This window comes from Gordionus sp. m RMFG-2023, chromosome 4 (assembly GCF_954871325.1).
Source record: "Gordionus sp. m RMFG-2023 chromosome 4, tfGorSpeb1-WG-v2, whole genome shotgun sequence".
Taxonomy (NCBI): Eukaryota; Metazoa; Nematomorpha; class Gordioida; order Chordodea; family Parachordodidae; genus Gordionus; species Gordionus sp. m RMFG-2023.
In genome coordinates, this window is record NC_088778.1 from 12,807,675 (window position 1) to 12,830,586 (window position 22,912).

The 22,912-nt window shown below is 28.5% G+C and overlaps 4 protein-coding genes across 5 annotated transcripts; 3 read left to right on the forward strand and 1 right to left on the reverse strand.

Moving 5' to 3' along the window:
- The first annotated feature begins 308 nt into the window (after nt 1-308).
- LOC135928455 (HIRA-interacting protein 3-like) lies at nt 309-19,652 on the forward strand. Of its 2 annotated transcripts, none has more exons than XM_065464924.1 (5): nt 309-493; nt 533-654; nt 707-878; nt 1,239-1,337; nt 19,407-19,652. In XM_065464924.1, the coding sequence occupies exons 1-5, from the start codon at nt 334-336 to the stop codon at nt 19,562-19,564; spliced, it is 711 nt and encodes a 236-aa protein (XP_065320996.1). In that variant the 5' UTR covers nt 309-333; the 3' UTR covers nt 19,565-19,652. The 2 variants fall into 2 exon arrangements, with proteins under 2 accessions (XP_065320996.1, XP_065320997.1); XM_065464925.1 differs by lacking the exon at nt 19,407-19,652 and adding an exon at nt 19,273-19,314.
- LOC135928459 (uncharacterized) lies at nt 6,172-11,152 on the reverse strand. Its single transcript, XM_065464930.1, has 2 exons — nt 11,123-11,152; nt 6,172-6,524 (listed from the first exon to the last, which is right to left on the reverse strand). Exon 2 carries the CDS (start codon nt 6,522-6,524, stop codon nt 6,210-6,212), a length of 315 nt encoding a protein of 104 aa, XP_065321002.1. The 5' UTR covers nt 11,123-11,152; the 3' UTR covers nt 6,172-6,209.
- Nucleotides 19,653-21,263: 1,611 nt separating the features above from the next.
- Nucleotides 21,264-21,701, forward strand: LOC135928638 (uncharacterized). Its single transcript, XM_065465093.1, has one exon. It carries the CDS (start codon nt 21,264-21,266, stop codon nt 21,699-21,701), a length of 438 nt encoding a protein of 145 aa, XP_065321165.1.
- A 273-nt stretch (nt 21,702-21,974) lies between these two features.
- LOC135928639 (uncharacterized) lies at nt 21,975-22,704 on the forward strand. Its single transcript, XM_065465094.1, has 2 exons — nt 21,975-22,083; nt 22,337-22,704. Exons 1-2 carry the CDS (start codon nt 21,975-21,977, stop codon nt 22,702-22,704), a joined length of 477 nt encoding a protein of 158 aa, XP_065321166.1.
- The last annotated feature ends 208 nt before the right edge of the window (nt 22,705-22,912 follow it).

Below are 22,912 nucleotides of genomic sequence, written 5' to 3' on the forward strand. Positions count from 1 at the left end.
TATTCAAAATCCAGAATAACAAATAGATGGCCTGGCCTATGAATTTTTTATAATTTGTTACCTAAATAGTTTTCGTTATTGTCTTCGTGATTTAAGTTCCGCGATAATGATTTCGCTATCGCGATTATTGATTCGCGATAAAAGTTTCGCTTTAAAGGATTCGCGATAAGGGTATAAAAAATTCGCGATATTGTCTTCGCGGAAAAGTATTTGCTAATGTGGATTCGCGATAAAGTTTCGCTATTCATTCGCGATAAACGACATTCGCGATAAAAGTTTCGCGATAAAAGTTTCGCGATAAAAGTTTCGCGATAAAAGTTTCGCTGAATTGACATGGAACCAAACGTTATGTCTTCGGAATCAGATTCTAAAGAAAATGCAAAAAGAAAAAAATCTAAAAGTTTATCATCAAACGAGGAAGAACCTTTAGCAAAATTAATTAAGCATAAAGAAGATAATGATAGCCATTTAGTTAATTGGTCGCCTAAAAAAGGTAAATTTATCAAATTATTAATATTAATTATCTTTTTAGATAATCAACCTCCATCACCTAGCTCAACTTCAGATACAAGCATCGAAGATGATATTCCTTTAGGTCAACATAAGATTGCCAATATAAATTTAAAAGAAAAAAAACTTTCAGAAGAAAGTAAAGTATGATGTATTTGATATATTATTATATTATGCATCAAAAAATATATCTTAGAAATCAACAAAAAAATCAAATCTTGATAGATGGAAAAAATATGTACGCACTGCTGGCATCTTTGTCACTAATTATAATATTCTCTTTTCAGATTGCAAAAATGAAAAGCAACAGATTAAAAAATTAAAATCCATGTTACAAGAATCATTTAAAAAAATGAAAATGGATGAAGGTTATATTTATGCTTATTTATTTTATTCATAAGATTGCATATTATATTAGTTAAATATATTTATTAAATTAATAGGTGTATAGTATGCCAATAACCTTGTTATTTTGATGGATATATATTGTCACCTTTAATTTTCTTATTTTTTAAACCAACCTCAGTCTTAAATATAATTAATTATTATGCATTATTTTTTATAAATTGTAAATTTATTTAAAAACATTGGATTGCCTATTAATATTACAAAGAATTAGCTATTTTAATTTTTATAATCCTTTTAATTTGAATAAATATTTGCACTGTTGCTCATGCCATACTACTAATTCAATGGTCACACTTACATTAAATTTATTTTTTATCTAGGTAATGTAACATTAGATCAATGTAAACTCTTGAAAAAGAAAAAGGAAGAAGCAAAAGAAATTGCAGAACTTGATTTATCTAATATTATACAAACATCAGGTTTATTTTAATAAATGAAAACTTGCCTCCAAGATCAATAACTCATATATTATATTTCTAGAATTTTTAATAATTCAAATCAAAAATAAGCTATAGATATGAAAATTTCCCTATCTATAGCTTATTTTTGATTTGAATGGGTTCTACAGAAATTATTTTAAAAGTAAAAACCATACTTAATTTTTTAATTTATCTTTTAACAAAAACATACATTAATTTGAACTTATAATTTTAGAAAGAAATTAATTGGCATCAAAGATAAAAGTTATAAAAAAAAATTAGCTTTGATTTTGATAATTAAATTCTATTTGGATGTAGCTAATAAGGATATCCAGGATTTTGTTAGAGGTGGGATCTTATGGGTAGTTTTTTTATCAAAAATTATTGGAGGGCTTTAGTCCTTCTCCCTTTTAAAAATCTTTGGGATTATATTTTAAAATTGTGTTTACACTTTATTTCTCAATATTTTAATTATAGTAATTATTTTAAAAAATATTAATAGTCAAGAAAGCTGACTAATTTGCTAAAGGAGAGAATTCTCTCTTGTTAAATTAATGATTTAGCCTTAAACGTTAATTTAATATTTCATCTCAAAGGAAGAGTTATTTTAAATGTTGCATTTTATATATGAAACATGTATATCAAAAATTAAATATGTAAATGATATTTGAGACTATAATTCTACCTACCAAGAAAGGTTTAAAGCTGTTGGCAGCATTCTAACTGAATAATATTAAATGAAAAAAATTTAATTTTTTAAATTATATAATATTTGAAAAATCTTTGATATATTATGCGCTACCTGGGCATGGAAATAAAAAAACATTTTCAATTCCAAATTTTTAACTTGTGTTATGTTAATTTCCTGAGAAAAAAACATACACCAATTATAAAATCTCATGAATTATAGGATTTCACCAAATATCAATAAAGAATTAGTGCAATATATTTATGAGATCCACATCTGCTCCCAGATACCACAATTATTCATTATTATGTTATTATCATTTAGAATAATAAGCATGCAATTAGCCATAGTAACAAGTAAATAAGTTTTGTACAAAATTATAATATCAATTTATAAGGTTGCACAGATAATATTTCATTAAACAATTCTATATTGGCTTACTAAATTCTAATATGATGTATATCAAAGCACCTATCCAATAATTTGGATGGGGACAATTTTTTAAAATAGTTTAAAAATTAATCTTATAGTTATTATTAAATCTAAAATTTTGTATATTTATTAGGACTAGACTATAGATCTGTATTAACCTGATAGCTCACCCATACTATGTTTTAAAGTGTTTTTAACCAACTCGTCCTCCAACCCATGTTTAAAAGAATTTTATACATATAAAAAATTTGTATAACTTGTCCGCTTGCACAATTTTTAAAATTATTTCTTTGGCTCTTTATTTTAATATATTTTTACTTTTATATAAAATTTGCAATATTATGAAATAAAAAATATTCGCCCAGAAAATATTTTATTCACTCATAATAAAATAAAATTATTTACACATATAACCAGTGTTGTTAAACGCTACTTTTAAAAGTAGAGCGCTACCGCTATCGTTTTCAAATGAGTAGCGCGCTATTAGCTACTTTTTACACTACTTTGATTTTTTTTTAAATATTTTTTTTTACGTAACTTTATTTCCACAAATAAAATATTGTATAAAAACATGACTATAATTTGTTACATATATCAGAGACTTGTAGAGGTACCATTTGCACGGCCCGGCCCGGTTTTAAATTTATTAGGCCCGGCCCGGATATTTTTTAAAAAATTTTTTTACGGCCCGGCCCGGATTTAAAAATTTTAGGCCCGGCTCGGAATTTTTTAAAATTATATTCGACCTGGTATATACAAAAATTCACCTATGAGGTATTTTACCATATTTTTCAGCGAGTATTATCGTTTATTATTTAAAAAATACATGTAAAAAGCCAATATTTTGAGAATATTATATTGAATTTATAAAAATTATAAAACTGTTATTTATAAAAATAGATATTTTGAGCATATACTATATTTTATATTGCATTTATAAAAATAAAACTAATATTCATAAAAATGGTAATAATATTTTGAGCATATACTATATTTTATATTGCATTTAAAAAAAATAAAACTAATATTTAATTTCTAAAAATGGAAAATATTTTGAGAATATAATATATTTTTTTTTTTTGATATTCGACTTTTTTATTATTTTTAAAAAAAATATTATAAAATAAATTATATAATTTACAGAGGATTAAAAAATATATATTAAAATGGATACTATAAAAAAAAATATATATATTTAATAAAAAGGTGGGTATATATCATCCAAGAGAAGAATGAATGCTTAAAAAATTAGACCGGCAAATTTCCAGGGAAATCTGCTGGCGAAGGTAAAATCCTTCATTGGGGTCCCCTGAGATCTGTCTCATTTTTTTCCCTATGATTTTGATGAAATTGAGGGCCTCGTTTCCAAACATGCCTAGGGTATTGGTAACGATAGGAATGAACAAAGTGTTAGCGAGGCCAGCGTATTTATTTTTTTTAAGGATTTCTGCCTTTTCGATAGCAGAAAATGAGAGGTTAGACTTGGCTGCAAAATCAACGCAAGTGTAATCCCATGTTAGCGGAAGACCATTAGACCAGGGTATTAGAGAAATACCATCCGGGCGTATGGCATATTCGTTTGAAAGACCCACTGGTTCAAGGGTAGATGGGATATTAACTTTTTTGAGGGCGGCTAGTAAAATGTTAATGATAGATTTATGACGAGGTTGTCGTCCACGGGAGAACTTGCAGTGCAAGGGATGGTAAGCCTTCGATTCAATGGGCTGCCCACAGTCGATGCAGATTGAGGGAACTACGACATTACAGCCGAGGCGGAGGGCTATAGATATACGTAGCTGTTCGCCAGTCATGAGAATTTACTATTTAATTTATAAAATAAAAATAAATCGCTATTTAAAAAAATGCATGTATAATAAATAGTATTTTGAAAATATAATCTAATTACACAATATTAATATAATTTATTTTATAATATAAATTTTTAACAAAAGAAGATAATTGTATTATATAATATTGTAAAAAAAAAATATGAAAAATGTTGGATTAAAAACTTTCATGACTCAAGGTAAATATAATAAATGCAATAAATATTTGACAGTTTGCAAAGTAAAAAACCAGCATGATTGACGAAATCCTATTCTCAAGAAAGATATTAAAAATTCACAAATTATCATGAAGAAAGAGAAGCATATCTACCTTTTCAGGTTGAAGATTACTTCTTCCTTCTTCAAGAATTCTCCCAGTAGTGGAAAAATTCCGCTCACAGCTTGCACTTGAAGCAGGAATTCCCAATTTTTAAAATTGGAAATTCGCTTTGATGAGCCGCCCACCACTCTAACAAATTATCCACCTTAAATGTTTCATCTATTTTTTTATTTATGTAATTATAATATTCATCATCGGGTATTGACATATTACCAGAATTACCATCGCCCCATTTGTCATAAAACGATTCAGTTTGTTTAACAACAGTCGTAATTTGACTGGTCGATGGTATTTCATTTACTTCCTGAGCCTCTTGTAATTTAATATAATCTTTTATATAGTTTTCCGTCATCTTGCGATCTGTCCCTGACTACATACGTAATTGCTTGAATTTGGGAAAGAGAAAAAGAGAAATAAAATGATACTTGTGTAAAACAAATTTTTCAATTAAAAAATGCTTTATATTAAGTAAAATCAATTTTATTTCTCCTTTTTCGCTTTGAAAGGTATTACAAACTTCAAGAAGTGATATTCCTTTATTTGATTGTTTTGGTAAAATATAATCTAAAAATTTAGATATGAATTATAAAAAAATATATTAATAATACTTGAATTATTGGGGCTTATTTAAGATATTCCTTTATTTGATTGTTTTGGTAAAATATGATGTAAAAATTTAGATATGAATTATAAAAAATATATTAATACTTTGAATAAATTTGCAGGAAATTAATAATTAGATCGATCCGTGGGTGTTAGGTAGTGTTAACCATCACCCAATATTATATTAATCATAACTATAATATAATATAATCTTATAATCTTATAACCATTAACTCATAATGTAAAAATTTTTATAAAAAATATTAAGGCCCGGCCCGGCCCGGCCGGGTTTAACAATCTTAGGCCCGGCCCGGATATATTAAAAAAAAATTTTTAGGCCCGGCCCGGATATGTTAAAAAAAATTTTTTTAGGCCCGGCCCGGCCCGGGTATATTTAAAAAATTTAAAATACGGCCCGGGCCGGGTTTAGGGCCGGACCTGCAGGTCTCTGACATATATATATAATTTATTTATTATTGCACTTTAATAATAATTGTTATTAATCCGAACTTAACTCAGGGTGTTTAATCAGTAGTGGGAGAGCAATTAAGAATCCAAAGTTTGTTAAATCTTTCCTTGAGTACCTTTTCTTTATTAACTTTTTCCTTTTTTATTAATTTTATTTTCAAAATATCATCAATTAATAAATAATAAAATAATTTTCGAAGAATCCAAATTATCCAAAACTGAACTTCGAAGAATTAAAAATATATATATATATATAAAAAATTAAACAATTTTCGAAGAATCAACTATATAAAAATTAAAATCTCATTATTCAAATATGTAAATCTTAAATCTAGTACAAATATTACCAATTTTCGAAGTATAAACATATAAATATTAAACTATTATTATTCAAATATAAAAATCTTAAATTTCGTACAATGTTAAATATACATAATAACAAAATTATAAAAATGTTAAATTTCGTACCTTCTTAAATTTACATAATACTACATCTCCCCCCTTTAATTCTCCCTTTACTCCATCGAGTTTGCCGCGGTTACCATGTTCCTCCCTGGTGCATTCGCATTACTATTCGTTGTCAACTCTATACTTGGGCAAAACCTAAGTTTGTGTTCACCCCCGCACGCCCAGCATTCCACTCTCCTTCTTGTGGTATACGGCGCTATTCTGCGACCCCCTCTCGTTGGCGTTTCTTGTAGCCAATCTCCGTATCTTTGTTTCGCTTCGTTCCTAGCAGCTTCTACCCATCTGTTGGATTCTTCTGAACCATCAACCTCTCTTATCTCTATCTTCATTACCTTGTTACCCACTCTAACATAGGAGGCCATCTAAATAAAATACTTTATACACATATATATATATATTCTTCAACTTTCTTCTCTAACTCTTTATAAAATATAACTCTCCTAATTAAGTCTAACATCCCTTTTATTTCCTACAACGTATGATTCTCCTACTATGTCTATCATCACGTTATTCCTTTCCAAATTATGATTCTCCTACTATGTCTATCATCACGTTATTCCTTTCCAAATTATGATTCTCCTACTATGTCTATCATCAATTTATTCTTTTCTAATTCTTCGTATAATTCTCATTTCTCTCTAAGGCCTTAAGCTTCTACACCTTACTTGCTTCAGGTGCCTTGTAAAGGTTCCTTCTTGTCCTTCAATCTTTACTTCTACTTTTTTCTTTCCTATATTTTTGCTTATTACACCCTTCCCCCATTTAATAGGCCCATCAAACAACAATACCCACACCAAACTTCCTACTGGAAATCTTTCACTCTCTGCTTGTTCTCTCCTTATCACTTTTTCCTTTAAAAAATCTAATTCTGATCTCGTCTTTCTTCCTAAAAATATTTCAGCTGGTGACTTTCCTTTTGCTGTTTCCGTACTGTTGTATGCTAACAATGATAACCACCATTGACCTTCTCCATATTTTGCCTTTTTCAACCAACTCTTTACTAGCGCTACCATTCGTTCAGCTTGTCCATTGCTTCTTGGGTAATAAGGTGGTGATAATAAATGTCTAATATTCCACCTATCACAAAATTTATCAAATGCTCTACCTTTAAACGCTGGACCTCCATCTGATACTATCGTCTTCATCAAACCATATTTGCCTACAAAATCTTTTATCTTGTCTAAAGCTACTCTTGTTGATAAACCTGAAACTTGCTGACAATCTATCCATTTTGAACCTGCATCTACCATGATAAAAAATCTTTTCTTCTCATATTCTAAAAAATCTACATGTATTCTTTCGCATGGAATGTCTGTCTTTGGCCATTTATCTTCCTTATTCTTTGCTGGAACATTAGCCCACATGTTACAAGTTTCACAGCTCCTTGCTAACTCTTCTATTTCCTTATTCATCTTAGGCCACCACATATATTCTCTTGCTTTATTTTTCATTCTTTCTATGCCTTGATGACCTGAATGTATTACATTTAAGGTTTCCTTTCTTAATTTATTCGGTATCACTAATCTATATCCTCTCAATAAACAATTGTCTTCTATATTTAATTCACTCTTAACTTTTTTAAACGCTTTATCTTCATTTTTCCATTCTATATCTCCTTTTAAACAAGCTTTAATTCTTATTAATTCTTCATCTTTTTGGGATATCTTATCTACTATATCAAATGTTATAGGTTTTTCTCTTGTATCTATTCTCACCGCTCTTATAATATTACAATTTACATTTTCTTCTTCTTCTATATATTCTAAACTATTGATTACTGGTTCTATGTCTTCAATGTCTTTATTAAACAATCTTGATAAAATGTCCGGTAAGCAATTTTGTTTACCTTCTCTGAATTTTATTTCAAAATCGAAATTACCAACTAAAATTAGCCATTTTTGCAACCTGGGTGAAATCATAAGTTCCTTATTCTCTTTTTTAAATATATCTACCAACGGTTATGGTCCGTATACAATAAAAACCTTTTTCCTATCAGATATTCCTTACATTTCGTAAGCCCGAATTTCACTGCTAGAGCCTCTCTTTCTATCGTTGAGTAATTTTTCTCAGTGCTATTAAATCGTCTCGATAAAAATAAAACAGGTTTCTCCACATTATCTATCATCTGCAACAAAACTCCTCCTATACCTTCATTAGAAGCATCTACTGCTAAAATAATATTTAATTTCTCATTAAAACAACTTAAAATCGGCTTCTCTACCATCTTTATTTTCAACTTTTCGAAACTTTTCTCCTGTGCTTCTCCCCATTCAAACTTTTTATTTTTCTTTAATAAATCATACAACGGTGTAGCAATTTCTGCAAAATTTTGAACAAACCGATGATAATAATTTGTTGCTCCTAAAAACGCTTGTACCTCCGCTTTATTATTCGGGGCTCTCATATTCATGATCTTATCAATATTCTTTACAATTGGCGTAATCTCATTTCCTTTTATAATATGTCCTAAATACTTTATTTCTTTTACTCCAAAAACGCTCTTCTTCAAATTAGCTTTTAAACCATTTTCTAATATAATATCTAACACTTTAACTAATCTCGAATTGTGTTCTTCTTCTGTTCTACCAGATATCAAAACATCGTCTAAATAATACATTATTCCTTTTATTCCTTGAAATAACGCCGCCATCGTTCTTTGAAATAACGCCGCCATCGTTCTTTGAAATATTGGCGCTGATATTTTCAAACCAAAAGGTAATCGGCAGAATGCAAACAAACCTCTATGAGTTGTAATCGTTAGTATCTTACTTGTCTTTTCACTCACCTTAATTTGCAAATAAGCATTCGAAAAATCAATCTTTGAAAACAGGGTGTCTCCTCTTAAATTCGCTAGCAGTTGTTCTATTCTAGGTAGTGGATACTTTTCATTTATTACGCACTTATTAACTGTTACTCTATAGTCTATACACAATCTTAAACTGTTATCTGGTTTTCCTATGGGCACTAAAGGTGTTGCCCATTCACTATGCACTATTGGTTTTATTATTCCGTCTTTTAACCATTTATCTAATTCTTTATCTATCTCTTCTATCCAGGAAAACGGTAATCTTCTTATGCCGCAAAACTTAGGCCTATAATTTTCTTCTAATCGTATATCTACTTCAAAATTTTTCAGAGTACCTAATTCTTCTTTAAAGACTTCATTATACCTATTCAAAATAATCTTTATTTCTTTGTCAACAATATCTTCAACAACATTCTGGTCTACCATATTATTAATTTCTTGTTTAATTTCGACTGAATTTACCTCTATTGTCTTTGTATCTCTTGTTTTCTTATTTTCTTCTAAGTTGCTTCTATATTTAATCAAAAATTCTGGTGTTCGATTTCTAAGTTTATCGAGAACTAATTCTTGTTTATCCTCTATAATAGGTAACTTAAATCTATCGAAATCTATCCTTTCACTATTTTCATCATTACTTACAGGGATAGTATCGAAAAATTTCCACCAATTATAAACTGGACCTAACGTTCTTATATCATCCCATCCTAAAATCGGTTCAATCTTCAACGTCGTTATCCACAAATTTATACTTTTATTAACTCTTGGTAACCTTACCCTATAATACCCTAAAATTTTCACCATGCTACCATCCAATTGTTTGGCTTTTATCTTTTTAGTAACAAACTCTTTCTCTGGCCAAAATCTCATAAAATCCTTTATACTTATTAAACTAATTTCTGCTCCTGTATCTAATAAAAAACCAATTTCTGCTTCCTCCATGTTTATCTTTACTCTAGGGCATCTATTTTTCATTAAAAAATTCTCTAATTCCATTTTTAGTACGTCTACCCTAGTTGCCTTTTTAATTCTATATATTTCAAAATCTCTACTTTTTATCTTTATATCACTTCTATTAATATCGCTTGAATTATAATTATCAACGTTAAAGCACTTTTTATCATCGCAAAATTTCTCGTTCTTATTACCATAATTATTCTTACTTGCACTAGCATTATCAACATTATCCAACTTATCATTATTAAAATTAAAATCTTTATTCTTATTTTCTACTAAATTATCAACGTTAAAAAAATTATTATCATTACCAAATTTATCATTATAATTAAAATATTTATTCTTACCTGAACTAGAATTATCAACCTTAGAAAAATTATTATCATTACAAAATTTATCATTAAAATTAAAATATTTATTCTTACCTGAATTAAAATTATCAACATTAGAAAAATTATTATCATTACAAAATTTATCATTAAAATTAAAATATTTATTCTTACCTGAATTAACATTATCAACCTTAGAAAAATTATTATCATTACAAAATTTATCATTCAAAATAACATATTTATAACCTGAATTAAAATTATCAACATTAGAAAAATTATTATCCTTACAAAATTTATCATTAAAATTAAAATATTTCTCTCTTAGTCATTTATTGCAATTTTCTTGTGTGTGTCCTTCTTGGGCACAACTATTGCACCTTACAATTGAATTGTTTACTCTGCAACTTATAGCCACATGGCCATTCTTGCCACACCTCGCGCATCTTAGATTCTTCGTTATCTCACACTGGCGCGACATGTGGCCCGGCTGACCACAACTATAGCAAATTATCTGTCTGTAATTATCCGTTCGTATGAAGTTGTTTATATTTCTTTTCTTATCTTCCTCTCTTAATATATTCTTAATATTTTCTAACTCTTTAATCTCTATCTTAACGTAAGTCGTATTTCTTCCTATAATTAAACCTAACGTGAAACTTAAAATTAGCACCAAAAATATAATTATACTTATATTTTCAAGTATTAAACTTAATAAATTTATTTGCGTAATATACATTAAAGTGTACTCAATAACCACTTGATTAAAATAATTTTAAATAATTTAAAAAAATTGTATAAATATAAAATTACTACTATAATAAATAAAAGTAATAATAATTTACATAACATAAAATAGATTTGTTTTTACCTTTGAATTCCTACGTGAATATCTAACAGGCCCTGATTTACTTCGGTCCAAATTGTTATAAATCCGAACTTAACTCAGGGTGTTTAATCAGTAGTGGGAGAGCAATTAAGAATCCAAAGTTTGTTAAATCTTTCCTTGAGTACCTTTTCTTTATTAACTCTTTCCTTTTTTATTAATTTTATTTTCAAAATATCATCAATTAATAAATAATAAAATAATTTTCGAAGAATCCAAATTATCCAAAACTGAACTTCGAAGAATTAAAAATATATATATATATATATAAAATTAAACAATTTTCGAAGAATCAACTATATAAAAATTAAAATCTCATTATTCAAATATGTAAATCTTAAATCTAGTACAAATATTACCAATTTTCGAAGTATAAACATATAAATATTAAACTATTATTATTCAAATATAAAAATCTTAAATTTCGTACAATGTTAAATATACATAATAACAAAATTATAAAAATGTTAAATTTCGTACCATCTTAAATTTACATAATACTACAATAATAACATTTCGGTACTGTCATCTCCAAGTCTAAAGCGACGATCAGAAAGTATAAACTTTGCCATACTAAATAATCGTTCAGTACTAGCACTTGAGGGCAACGCAGTATTAAATTTAATAAACAAACTTTTTATATGAAAAAAATCATCAAAAATATTTAAATTAGTATTTTTAGATTTAAAAAAAGCATCTAGAGGTTCAATAATATTATTATTATTTATTTCAAAAAAATCGTCTATGGAAGGCTGCGGTTTCGATCTTGCTATAGTATCGTGGTTAGGCATGCCATTTTTTAACGTTACCATCAGCCTATCAAGTTGCCCTTTAGATTCAGTCAAATTAATGTATGGCCAATTTAACTTGAAACTAGGATGAACGATAGCAGCTATTACATTATCATCACCATACAGATCTGGAAATCTAATTTATATAAAGCGATTGTATTTATTATAAAAAAGAATAATACCATTTTAATTTTTAAAATTTAAATTTATCTGAGATTTAGATTCATTTATAAAAAATATATTAAAATAGCAATAAATTATGGTAAATAAAAATTTTAAAAATATAATTATTATACACAAGGTAATTAATAATATATTAATTTTGAATATAATATTAATTAATAATTACTTTATATTAATATTATAGATTGTGTTGTAAATTAAACCAATTTAAATTATGGCTAATCAAGCAATAAATCATTCATTTTATATAATTGTATAATAGTAAATAAAAATAAAGTTTTGACCTTTTCTCAATGCCTTTTAGCATAGACTCTACCAGTGGTTGGCAAAATTTTAGATTATTGATTCTTTTGAGCTTGGTAATTAATATACTCAGTGTGGGCACATATGCTCATATTATCTTGCCCTTCTAAGATTTTAAGTGAGGCAGCAACATATTGCATAAAAATTAAAATGGTTAAATATAATATAATATTATTTATTAATTAAAAATACTTCAGTATATTCTTTAATAAAAGTATGCTCCTCCACATTAAAATACTGTATTCCCATTTGATCCAATATAATTCATTTCCATTTTTTTCTCATCTAGAAACAATGCTAAAAGTTTCATAGCATTGTAAACACTATTTCATCTTATAGTGTTTGGTGTCAATAAATAACGTCCTAATTTTATTTTGAAAATATCAGACGTCTTTGATTACTTATTTTGTTTATTCCAAAGAGCTTGGCATTTAGAAAATGTAGATCTTGATACTCTTTTAAAATCCTCATTTAATAATGCTTCTTCAGCATCCACTGTCGCAACTAAATTTAGGTTGTAGCAGGAACAACGATGATGGCTAGGTAACATAGAAGACTTTATTGAAGATCCTAAATATTATAAATTTTATTTTATATTGGTGAAAAATTAAATATAAAATAATTTAAAACCAAGGATGTCATGAACATCAATTATCTCAAACTCCATTTCATCATCCTCTTCTTGTTCTCCATCTTTAATATTTTTGTCAGGAATATTACTAGTATTGTTATTATTATTATCTTCCCCAAATATTCTATATTATTTATATCATATTATAAAAAAATTATAATAAATTTAAAACCTGAAGGCCTTCAGGAAATTAGACCCATTATCCGTAATCATCTTACAAACCTTGTTTTGAATTTTGTAAGACCTATGGATTTCTGCAATATTATTGGATAGAATGTCATAAGTCTGACAGCCAATTATTCTCTTTAGAGCTAACGCTACAGATTTTCGTTTAAGATTTTTAGGATCAATCCAATGTGCAGTTACTCCTAAATAAGCTCTAATATGACATATTATAAATGAGAAAATAAACATTTTTACCTTCTATTGTGAGTCCAGCAATCTGCCGTTGTACAGACGTAGGAGACATCTGATAGATTTAATATCAAAGATTCTTTCATTTCCTTTAAGCTCTCCAAAATTCTTGCCATCAATGTCTGCCAGCAAAATATCTTGGTCCGTGGAGAAAAAGTGTTTATCATCTTTATAAAAGAATCATTATCCACCAAGGATAATGGTTGCTTTTATAAATATATAGTAAAAACCCTGGCCACCCTATCGGCTTTTTTGGAATATGCTTTTTTAACCAAAAATTGAAATTCATATTTTGTATAACGCCATCTCTTTTAGATGGCGTTATACAAAATATGGATTATGTTAAATTTTATTGCTGACTAACCAAAGACAGGATATTTTCATTTTTAAAAGGGTCAATCATAAAAGGAAAAGTGTCAATCGAAAAAGGAAAATTCCCGAAAGGAAAAGTGTCAATCAAAAAAGGAAATTTCCCATTCAAAAAAGGAAAATCGTAATTTTTTATCAATTTTTCTTAAATTTTTTATTCATTTTTGTTATTCCTTTTTAATTTATTTCTAAATTTTTGCGATTTCTTTACGTTTTTTTTCTTACTGATCTTTTTTCAATTTATTTCTAACTTTTTGCGATTTTCTTTATTTTTATTTTTCTTACTATGGGTCATTCCACGTCAAATGAGCAAAAAAATGAGATTTTCGGCCGACTTCTTTCGATTTTTTTAAAATTTGGTAAGCAAAGAAAGGTCAATGTAACTAAGAAATAGCCAAAATTTCTCCTAACATTTATATTTTTGAAGATATTAAGGTTCAAAGTGGCAAAAATGACGTATTTTTTCCATTATCTGCCTTCATTCAATTAAGCATATCTTAAAAATTACATAATTGTAAATAACGAATTTAATATCAAAATTACGTACAAAGATTCTACTTAATTTTTTTTATTTTTTTTTCCAATTTCCGGCCATTATATTTAATATATAAGGACTAAAAACGATATTTTGGAAATAATACGACCTTCAATTTTTTTAAAAAATTTAGTAGACATTATTAAACTCTTTCTTTATATTTATAAAAAAAAATTGGTCCGGGACGCGGTAATCTTCATTCTCAAAATCGATAAAAATGTTTAGAAAAGTATATAAATATTTTCCCAAAAGGGGGCGTCTTTGTATAAAATTATATATTAATCAGTTTTTAATGGTTTTTCTTGGACTATTTGATATAATTTAAAGGATTATTCATCTTGTAAGTGAAAATAACAATAAATGGGGCTTTCATTCAATTATAGAAATTGTCTATCGATGAAAGAAATTCAATTTATTACTTTATTATAAAATTTTTTGCCCATATAACATATATTTAATGAATATTAATAAAATTTTTTGCCCATATAACATATATTTAATGAATATTAATAAAATATATTCAACAAAGTTTATAGTTCTTGAATATATGAATCAGAATCTTGTTCATTTCATAGACGCCAAAAATAATATCAAAATTTTCTCAACTCAATTTTTTTAAATAATTTGATATAATACAAATATTAATTTATTATTATGAAATTATATACAAAATAAAAGTATTATCATAAAATAACCCAAAACAATATAAATATTGGATCGGATTTTCTAAAATCGGCATAGCCTTACTAAATTAGAATAACAATAAATAAGTGTTTCAATCAATAAAATAAATAAAAAATTTAAAATTGATTAACCCTTTCGCGCTCAGCGAGATCATTTGTCATTAAATTTTTAATCAATTAATTTTTATATTTAAAGAAACTAATGGTTGGTACTTAGAGATATTAATTTATAAAACAATATTTATTATTTCGTATTTTATCATTAACCTGTCAAAATCATTATTTTATTATATCAAAATGTCAAAATCATTATTTTATTACATCAAAATGTCAAAATCATTATTTTATTATATCAAAATGTCAAAATCATTATTTTATTATATCAAAGTACAAGTATTTTTTGTTCATGGGAAATATTCCCGGTACGAAAGGGTTTTAATCATTCAATAACACATGCTCACTATATTAATTCATTTTTTAATTAATTTCTTGGTATTTTGATTTCTATTAACACCTAACCCCAAGCCTGGAAAAACTATAGACAAATATACAGTTAAAATTGTACAAGAATTTTATTGTATGGACGAAATAAGCAGAATCTTGCCAGGCAAGAAAGATTGCATTTCGATTTTGACCAAAGACGGAAAAAAGAATACCATACCATACATAAGAGATTAATTTTAGATAATTTGAAAAAAATTTATATATTTTTAAAGAAATGAGGCCTGATGTTAAAATTGGTTTTTCGAAATTCGCAAGCATTCGCCCAAAATTGTATACTCGTTGGAGATAGTGGTACACATGTATGTGATTGCAGCTACCACCAAAATTTTAAAATAATGATCATTGGATCAAATTTAACCAATGATATGTTGCCCTTTAAAACACAAAATCATATTTTGCACTTAATTTGTAATTCGCCTCAACCATCCAGTTATATGGGCAAATGTGATAATTGTCCAGAGTCAACACATTTACGCGATCAAATAGAAATATTGTTTCGTTCTAAGGACATCTAATTTATAACATACAAACAATGGCTATCCGTAGATAGAACTACTCTTAAAACAATAACCAAACCAGTAGGTGAATTTATCAATGCCTTTTTGAAAAAATGGAATCTTTATTACTCCATTTTTTTTATTTCAACGCAACAATCGTTGTATCAAAACAATCTAAAATTGAACTTAGATGAAGGCCAATATTTAATTTTGTGATTTTTAAGAAAACTATAGCTTTATACTTGAGGATGAAAAATTATCATTGGAATAGGGCTCAATCCACTGCTCACCCTTTTGTTATATATTATAAAGATAATTTTGCCAATATTTGTTGCCTAAATTATGTAATGATATCCGAATCTTTGCAACACAATACAATAGCAGTACATAATTTCAAAAACATTGGTAAATTTTTTAATTAATAAAATTTGTAGGCCAAATAAAATTTTTTATTTTTCGGTAGATCCGCTGCACAGTATAAAAATCGTAAAAATTTTATTAATATTTGCCATCATGAGATGGATTTCGGGGTACAGGCGAAATGGCATTTTTCTGCTACAGCACACGGGAAAAGTGTTTGTGATGGGATTGGTGGCACTGTTAACAGATTAGCCACTAGAGCTAGTTTACAAGGCCTTACTCAAAGTACACATCATATGAATTGTACGAGTTAGTTAAAGAAAATATTAATGTCATATATTTTGAATAGATGACCAAAATAAATTATGATTACGAAGATCTCTTACTCAGGGAAAGATTTTCAAAAACTAGATCTATGCCTGGAACACACAAAATACACACCTTGATTCCAACAGATCTACATCAATTTAAAAGTAAATTGCATTCCAATTCAATAGAAATTACTTTAGAATAATTATCATTTAATGATGAAAGTATAATTATTAAAGAAATATCAGGATACCTAACGCATCCTTATGATTCTAATTGGTGGTTAGCTTTGTTTTAGTGAAAAATCAAAAGCAGGAAGAAATATATATAAAGTTTTTACACCCATCCGAACCTTCTAATTCCTTTACATTTCCAAGTATAGACGACACTTTTTGCTTGCCCAAATGTCATATCTTAACATTAGTTTCACTGTTAAATGCTACTGGCCGTAGTTATACATTGTCGTCACAAGAAAGTAAATGCGCTACCGAAAAATTAGAATATTTTAAAAGTGAGTTTAAATTTAAATTATATCAATTTTTTTAATATTTAGGGCGCCATATATGAAATGCACAAGATTCTGATTCATATATTCAAGAACTCGAAACTTAATTGAACATATTTTATTAATATTTATTAAATATATGTTAAATGGGCAAAAATTTTTATAATAAATTGTAAATAAAGTAATAAATTGAATTTATTTTATCGATAGACAATTTCTATAATTGAAAGAAAGCCCCATTTATTATTATTTTTACTTACAAGATGAATAATCCTTTTAATTATATCAAATAGTTCAAGAAAAATTATTAAAAACTGATTAATACATAATTTTATACAAAGACGCCCCCTTTCGGGAAAATATTTATACACTTTTCTAAACATTTTTATCGATTTTGAGAATGAAGATGGCCGCGTCCCAGACCAATTTTTTTTTATAAATATAAAGGTCTACTAAATTTTTTAAAAAATTGAAGGTCGTATTAATAAAATGATTGGAAATTGGAAAAAAAAATAAAATTTTTTTTTTTATCTAAAAGTAGAATCTTTATACGTATTTTTGATATTAAATTTGTTATTTACAATTATGTAGTTTTTAAGATATGCTTAATTGAATGAAGGCAGATAATAGTAAAAATACGTCATTTTTGCCACCCCTAATATCTTCAAAAATATAAATGTTAGGAGGCTAAAATTTTGGCTATTTCTTAGTTACATTGACCTTTCTTTGCTTACCAAATTTTAAAAAAATCGAAGTGGGTCGGCCGAATCGTGGTTGATTTGTCATAGAATGACCCTATATCTTCTCTCAATTTATTTTTCTTCTCATTTTTGATAAAAGAAATCGCAAAAATTTAGAAATTAATTAAGAAGGAATAACAAAAATAAATAAAAATTTAAGAAAAATTAAAAAAAAAATTATGATTTTTTTAAATAGGATTTTCCTTTTTTGATTGACATTTTTCCTTTCCTTTTGCGAATTTTCCTTTTTCGATTGACACTTTTCCTTTTTTGATTGGACCTTTTCCTTTTTTGATCGGACTTTTTCCTTTCTTTTTGGGAATTTTCCTTTTTTGATTGACACTTTTCCTTTTTTATTTGGACCTTTTCCTTTTTTGATTGAACCTTTTCTTTTTATGATTGACCCTTTTCCTTTTTTGATCGAACCTTTTCCTTTTTTGATCGAACCTTTTCCTTTTATGATTAAAACTTTTCCTTTTTTGAATGGGAAACCCTATAATTGAAAAAAAAGTAGCGCGCTATTAGCTATCATTACCAAAAAAGATAGCGCGCTACTTTAACAACTGAGAAAAACCATTAAAGACTGATTAATATGTAATATATAAGGAAAAATATTTTTACATTTTTCAATTATTTTATCGTCCCAGACCGAATTAATTTTATAAATATAAAAGAGGAATTTACTAATGTCTGCTAATTATAAAAATTGAAGGTAACATTATTTCCAAAATGTCTTTTTTAATTCTTATATATTAAATAAAATGGCCGGAAATTGTAAAAATCAAATTTATTTTATCTAAAAATATAATCTTTGTATTGATGTTAAATTTGTTATTTATTATTGTGTAATTTTAAGATGTTTAATTGAATTGAAGGCAGATAATGATAAAAATGCGTCATTTTTGCCACTTTGAACCCTAATATCTCTATAAGAGGCTATATTTATTATAATTTATAAAATATATAGTATTTTGAAATAAAGAATTATTTTTGATAAATATAAACCCATCCTGTGCCTAAAATATTTCACTAACCGCCCATGATTTTAAAATTATTTTCACCTGTGCTGTCATTGTTTAATTTTTTTCACTCTCCTATTGCAGATCTCTAACCGGTAAATACTAGTTTGCTCATTTTAGTCCAGGACTTAACGGTTTTTTTTAAATTGTGATTATAAAAGAAAAATAAGCGAATAAGAAATACAACCAGGGCTGACGAGAATGGTGAGGGTTGGGTAAAAAAAAATTTCATTATCGTAATATGCTCACACCAAACAATAATTTTTTGCACTTTCGACCCAAATTTTTATAGGAACTACCTAACAAGATCAAGGTAAGATCGGTTAGGACACCGTAAGGAGTTTTCAATATTATATCATTTCAAATTTAAATATTCTCATGAATATGAATGAATAAACTAAAAATGTTTTTTATAAACACAAATAGGCAAAAGATCTAAAAGACAAAACGTAAATAGCTTATATGCAAATGTAGATTCCAACCTTGAAAATTTCAGAAAAATATGTAGTGGTGAAGATAATGCCGATAAAGAAACGTTTAAACGAATACAACATTTGTTTGATTCTGAGGAGTCATCAGGATAAAGATATATTCACCCTTTAAACCCATTTTATTAATGTAAATTTGTATATATTGTATATATAGCTTCATAATTATTAAATAATCTGTTAATAAAGATTAATAGTGTTCCAAAACTTGAGCTATTAAAATTAAATTCCTATTCAGTCATTTAGATATAAATCTATACACCTTTGTATAGTGTTTAAGGTTTTCCAACATGTGTAATCGATTTCACTTGAAATTAACCAGTGTTTTGAATTCTAACTTAAAATTGATGAAACTTAATCCTTATTATGTTAGAGTTTTGTATAAATCAAAATTTTCTCTAGATTCGGAGATATGAGCCTTTGCGAGCGCCATCTTGGGATAACTACCCTCAAATTATTCGATAAATATTTAAGCATCAGAGATTCAGGATTATAAAATCTTTCGTATTATTTTAAATAAAATTAATTTTTTTTTCTTTTTAATATAGAATTGCTGGGGTGATTAAGTTCATTGATACATTCATTACCTTTATATTTGGTATTAAACATTGTCATTAAATATTTTAATTAATTTTTTGATATAAATAGGTATGTTACTATAATCAAAGATTGAGAACCATTAAACCTTTATTAACTCATATTATTTAGAGAAGAATAATTGTCACCCCAATCTGAGTCAAGCCTCTAAAAAAGTAAGTGAACCAGTTTGAACCTTTTAATATCCTATTTAAAAAAAGGTTATTAATCAATTTTGATTGATAAGTATCAGTAACTATTTTTGTATGTTGCTATCTCGGCATATGTTCCTCAGGTTGTAAGAAGTGAAGAAGAGAAACATATATTTTGGGACAGTCTATTGGGGGTGACATCGAGACTAGCAAATGAAGAGGGGATTATCCTGGCTGGTGATCTGAATGGACATGTGGGAGCGAGTAGTGAGGGTTATGAAGGAGTACATGTAGGGTTCAGTTACGGCATGAGAAATTTGGAAGGAGAGAGGATTTTAGATTTTAGTGGCGCTATGGATATGATTGTCTGTAATACAATGTTTAAGAAAGAATTAGAGAAGCTGGTGACTTATAAGTCAGGTAGTACCAAAAGTGCAGTGGATTACTTGTTATTAAGGAGATGTGATCGATGTATAGTAAAAAATGTGAAAGTGATACCGGGAGAGGAATGTATAAATCAGCATCGACTAGTTGTAGGAGATCTCACTCTTAAAGGTGCCAGGGTCACTAAAAGAAAGTTTGTGCCAAGGCTGAAGGTTTGGAAATTGACGGAGGAGAGTGCTAGACGTCAATTCAATATGACATTGGCGATTAGGGAGGCGGAGGTGGCACAAGCATCTAGGGTAAATGACAAGTGAAAAGTCATGAAGAAAGCCTGGGTGATGACAACTGAGGAGGTATGTGCTTGGACAAAAGGGCCGCCTAGACATAAGGAGACTTGGTGTTGGAACCCGGAGGTAGCGAAAGCTGTAGATGAGAAACGGAGGTGTTTCAATTTAGAAGATGGCTAAAAGAAATGCTAAGAAATTAATAGCGAAGGCTCAAAAAGAAAAAAGACACGAGTTTGTTAAAGAAATGGAATGCGCTGATGGAATTGGAAATATGGTTCGAATGGCAAAGCAGATGTCAAAAAGGGGCAGAATGTGATAGGTGTAAAATGTTTGAAAAATATGGAAGGAAAAATGGTGATTGATAGTAGTGGTATTAAGAATACCTAGAAGATTTACATGAAAGGACTTTTGAATGAAGAAAAGGAATGGGATAATGTTAGTTGTGCCAAGGTAGAAGGTCCAGGGTCTAAATTTGGCAAGGACGAGATAAAGAGAGCAGTGAAAAAGATGAAAAAAGGGACGGCATCTGGTTTAACGATGGTGTTATCAGAGATGTTTAAAGGTTCTGATGATTTAGGGATTGAATGGTTAATGAATTTAGCCAATCAAATTGTCACAGAAGGAACTATTCCCGAGGACTTGCAAAGAAGTATAATTATCCCAGTATACAAGGGGAAAGGTGATCCTTTAGATTGCGGGTCTTACAGAGCTATTAAACTCTTGGAACAAGCAATGAAATTATTTGAGAGAGTGTTAGAGAAGCGGATAAGGGAACAAATTAAAATTGATGAAATGCAGTTTTGTTTTATATCGGGAAAAGGGCAATTTTTGTAGTGAGACAAATGCAGGAGAAGTATCTTGCGAAGGAAAAGAAACTATTATGCGTTTGTTGATTTGGAGAAAGCATTTGATAGGGTGCCGCGTGAGGTTACTAGATGGGCCTTGAGTAAATCAGGTGTGGAGGAAAGGTTGGTTATCGCAGTGATGGCAATATATGTTGGAGCACAAACAGCGGTACGATGGATTATGGTGATAGTGACAGCTTTGAGGTGGAGGTAGGACTTCATCAAGGGTCCATGCTGAGACCACTATTATTTATCTTAGTAAATGGATGTGGTGGCTAGAGAAATGCTTGAAGGACTTCCCTGGGAGCTATTATATGCAGATGACCTTGTATTAATGGCAAACAGTGAGGAAGAATTGAGGGATAACATTAGTAAATGGAAGATGACTATGGAAGCAAAGGGCCTGAAAATGAATGCATCTTAGACAAAGGTGATGATTGGTGGAGAAAATCTAAAGATGAAGGAATCCGCTAAGTGGCCTTGTGGTGTATGTGGGAAAGGAGTTGCTAGAAATTCTATCCAATGCACCAGATGCCAGAAATGGGTACATAATAGATGTAGCGGGAAAAAAGGAAGTTTTGATGTTAGAAAGAATGACCTTTATTTGTAAAACATGCATGAAAGGGATACATAATAATGATAACCTAGAAAATGGTGGTCTGGATATTGTCAATGGGTTAACCCTTGAAAAAAAAGTGGATAAGTTTGGTTATTTAGGTGATATGCTAAACGCAGATTGTGGTGTAGATTCTGCCGTTTTTGCTAGGATCGGACAAGCTTGGGAGAAGTTCAGAGAGATGTCGTCTATTCTTACAAATAAAAAAGTCTCTCTGAAGTTAAAGGGGAAAGTTTACGGAAGCTGTGTGAGGAGTTGCTTAGTTTATGGCGGCAAAACATGGGCAATGAAAGCGACTCACGAAGTCAAATTAGAAAGAACAGAGATGAGGATGATTAGATGGATATGTTGGGTATCTCTGAGAGAGAAAAACTAGCAAGGAATTGCGAGCAAGATTGGGTGTAGAAATGATTGGAATGGTAATGCGACGAAATAGACTAAGATGGTTTGGGCATGTGGAACGTATGACAAAAGATGACTGGGTAAAGAGATGCACAATGATGGAAGTAGGAGGATCAAGACCTAGAGGAAGACCCAAGATGACTTGGACAAATGTGATAGCGGCGGATATGAGAAGCATGAAT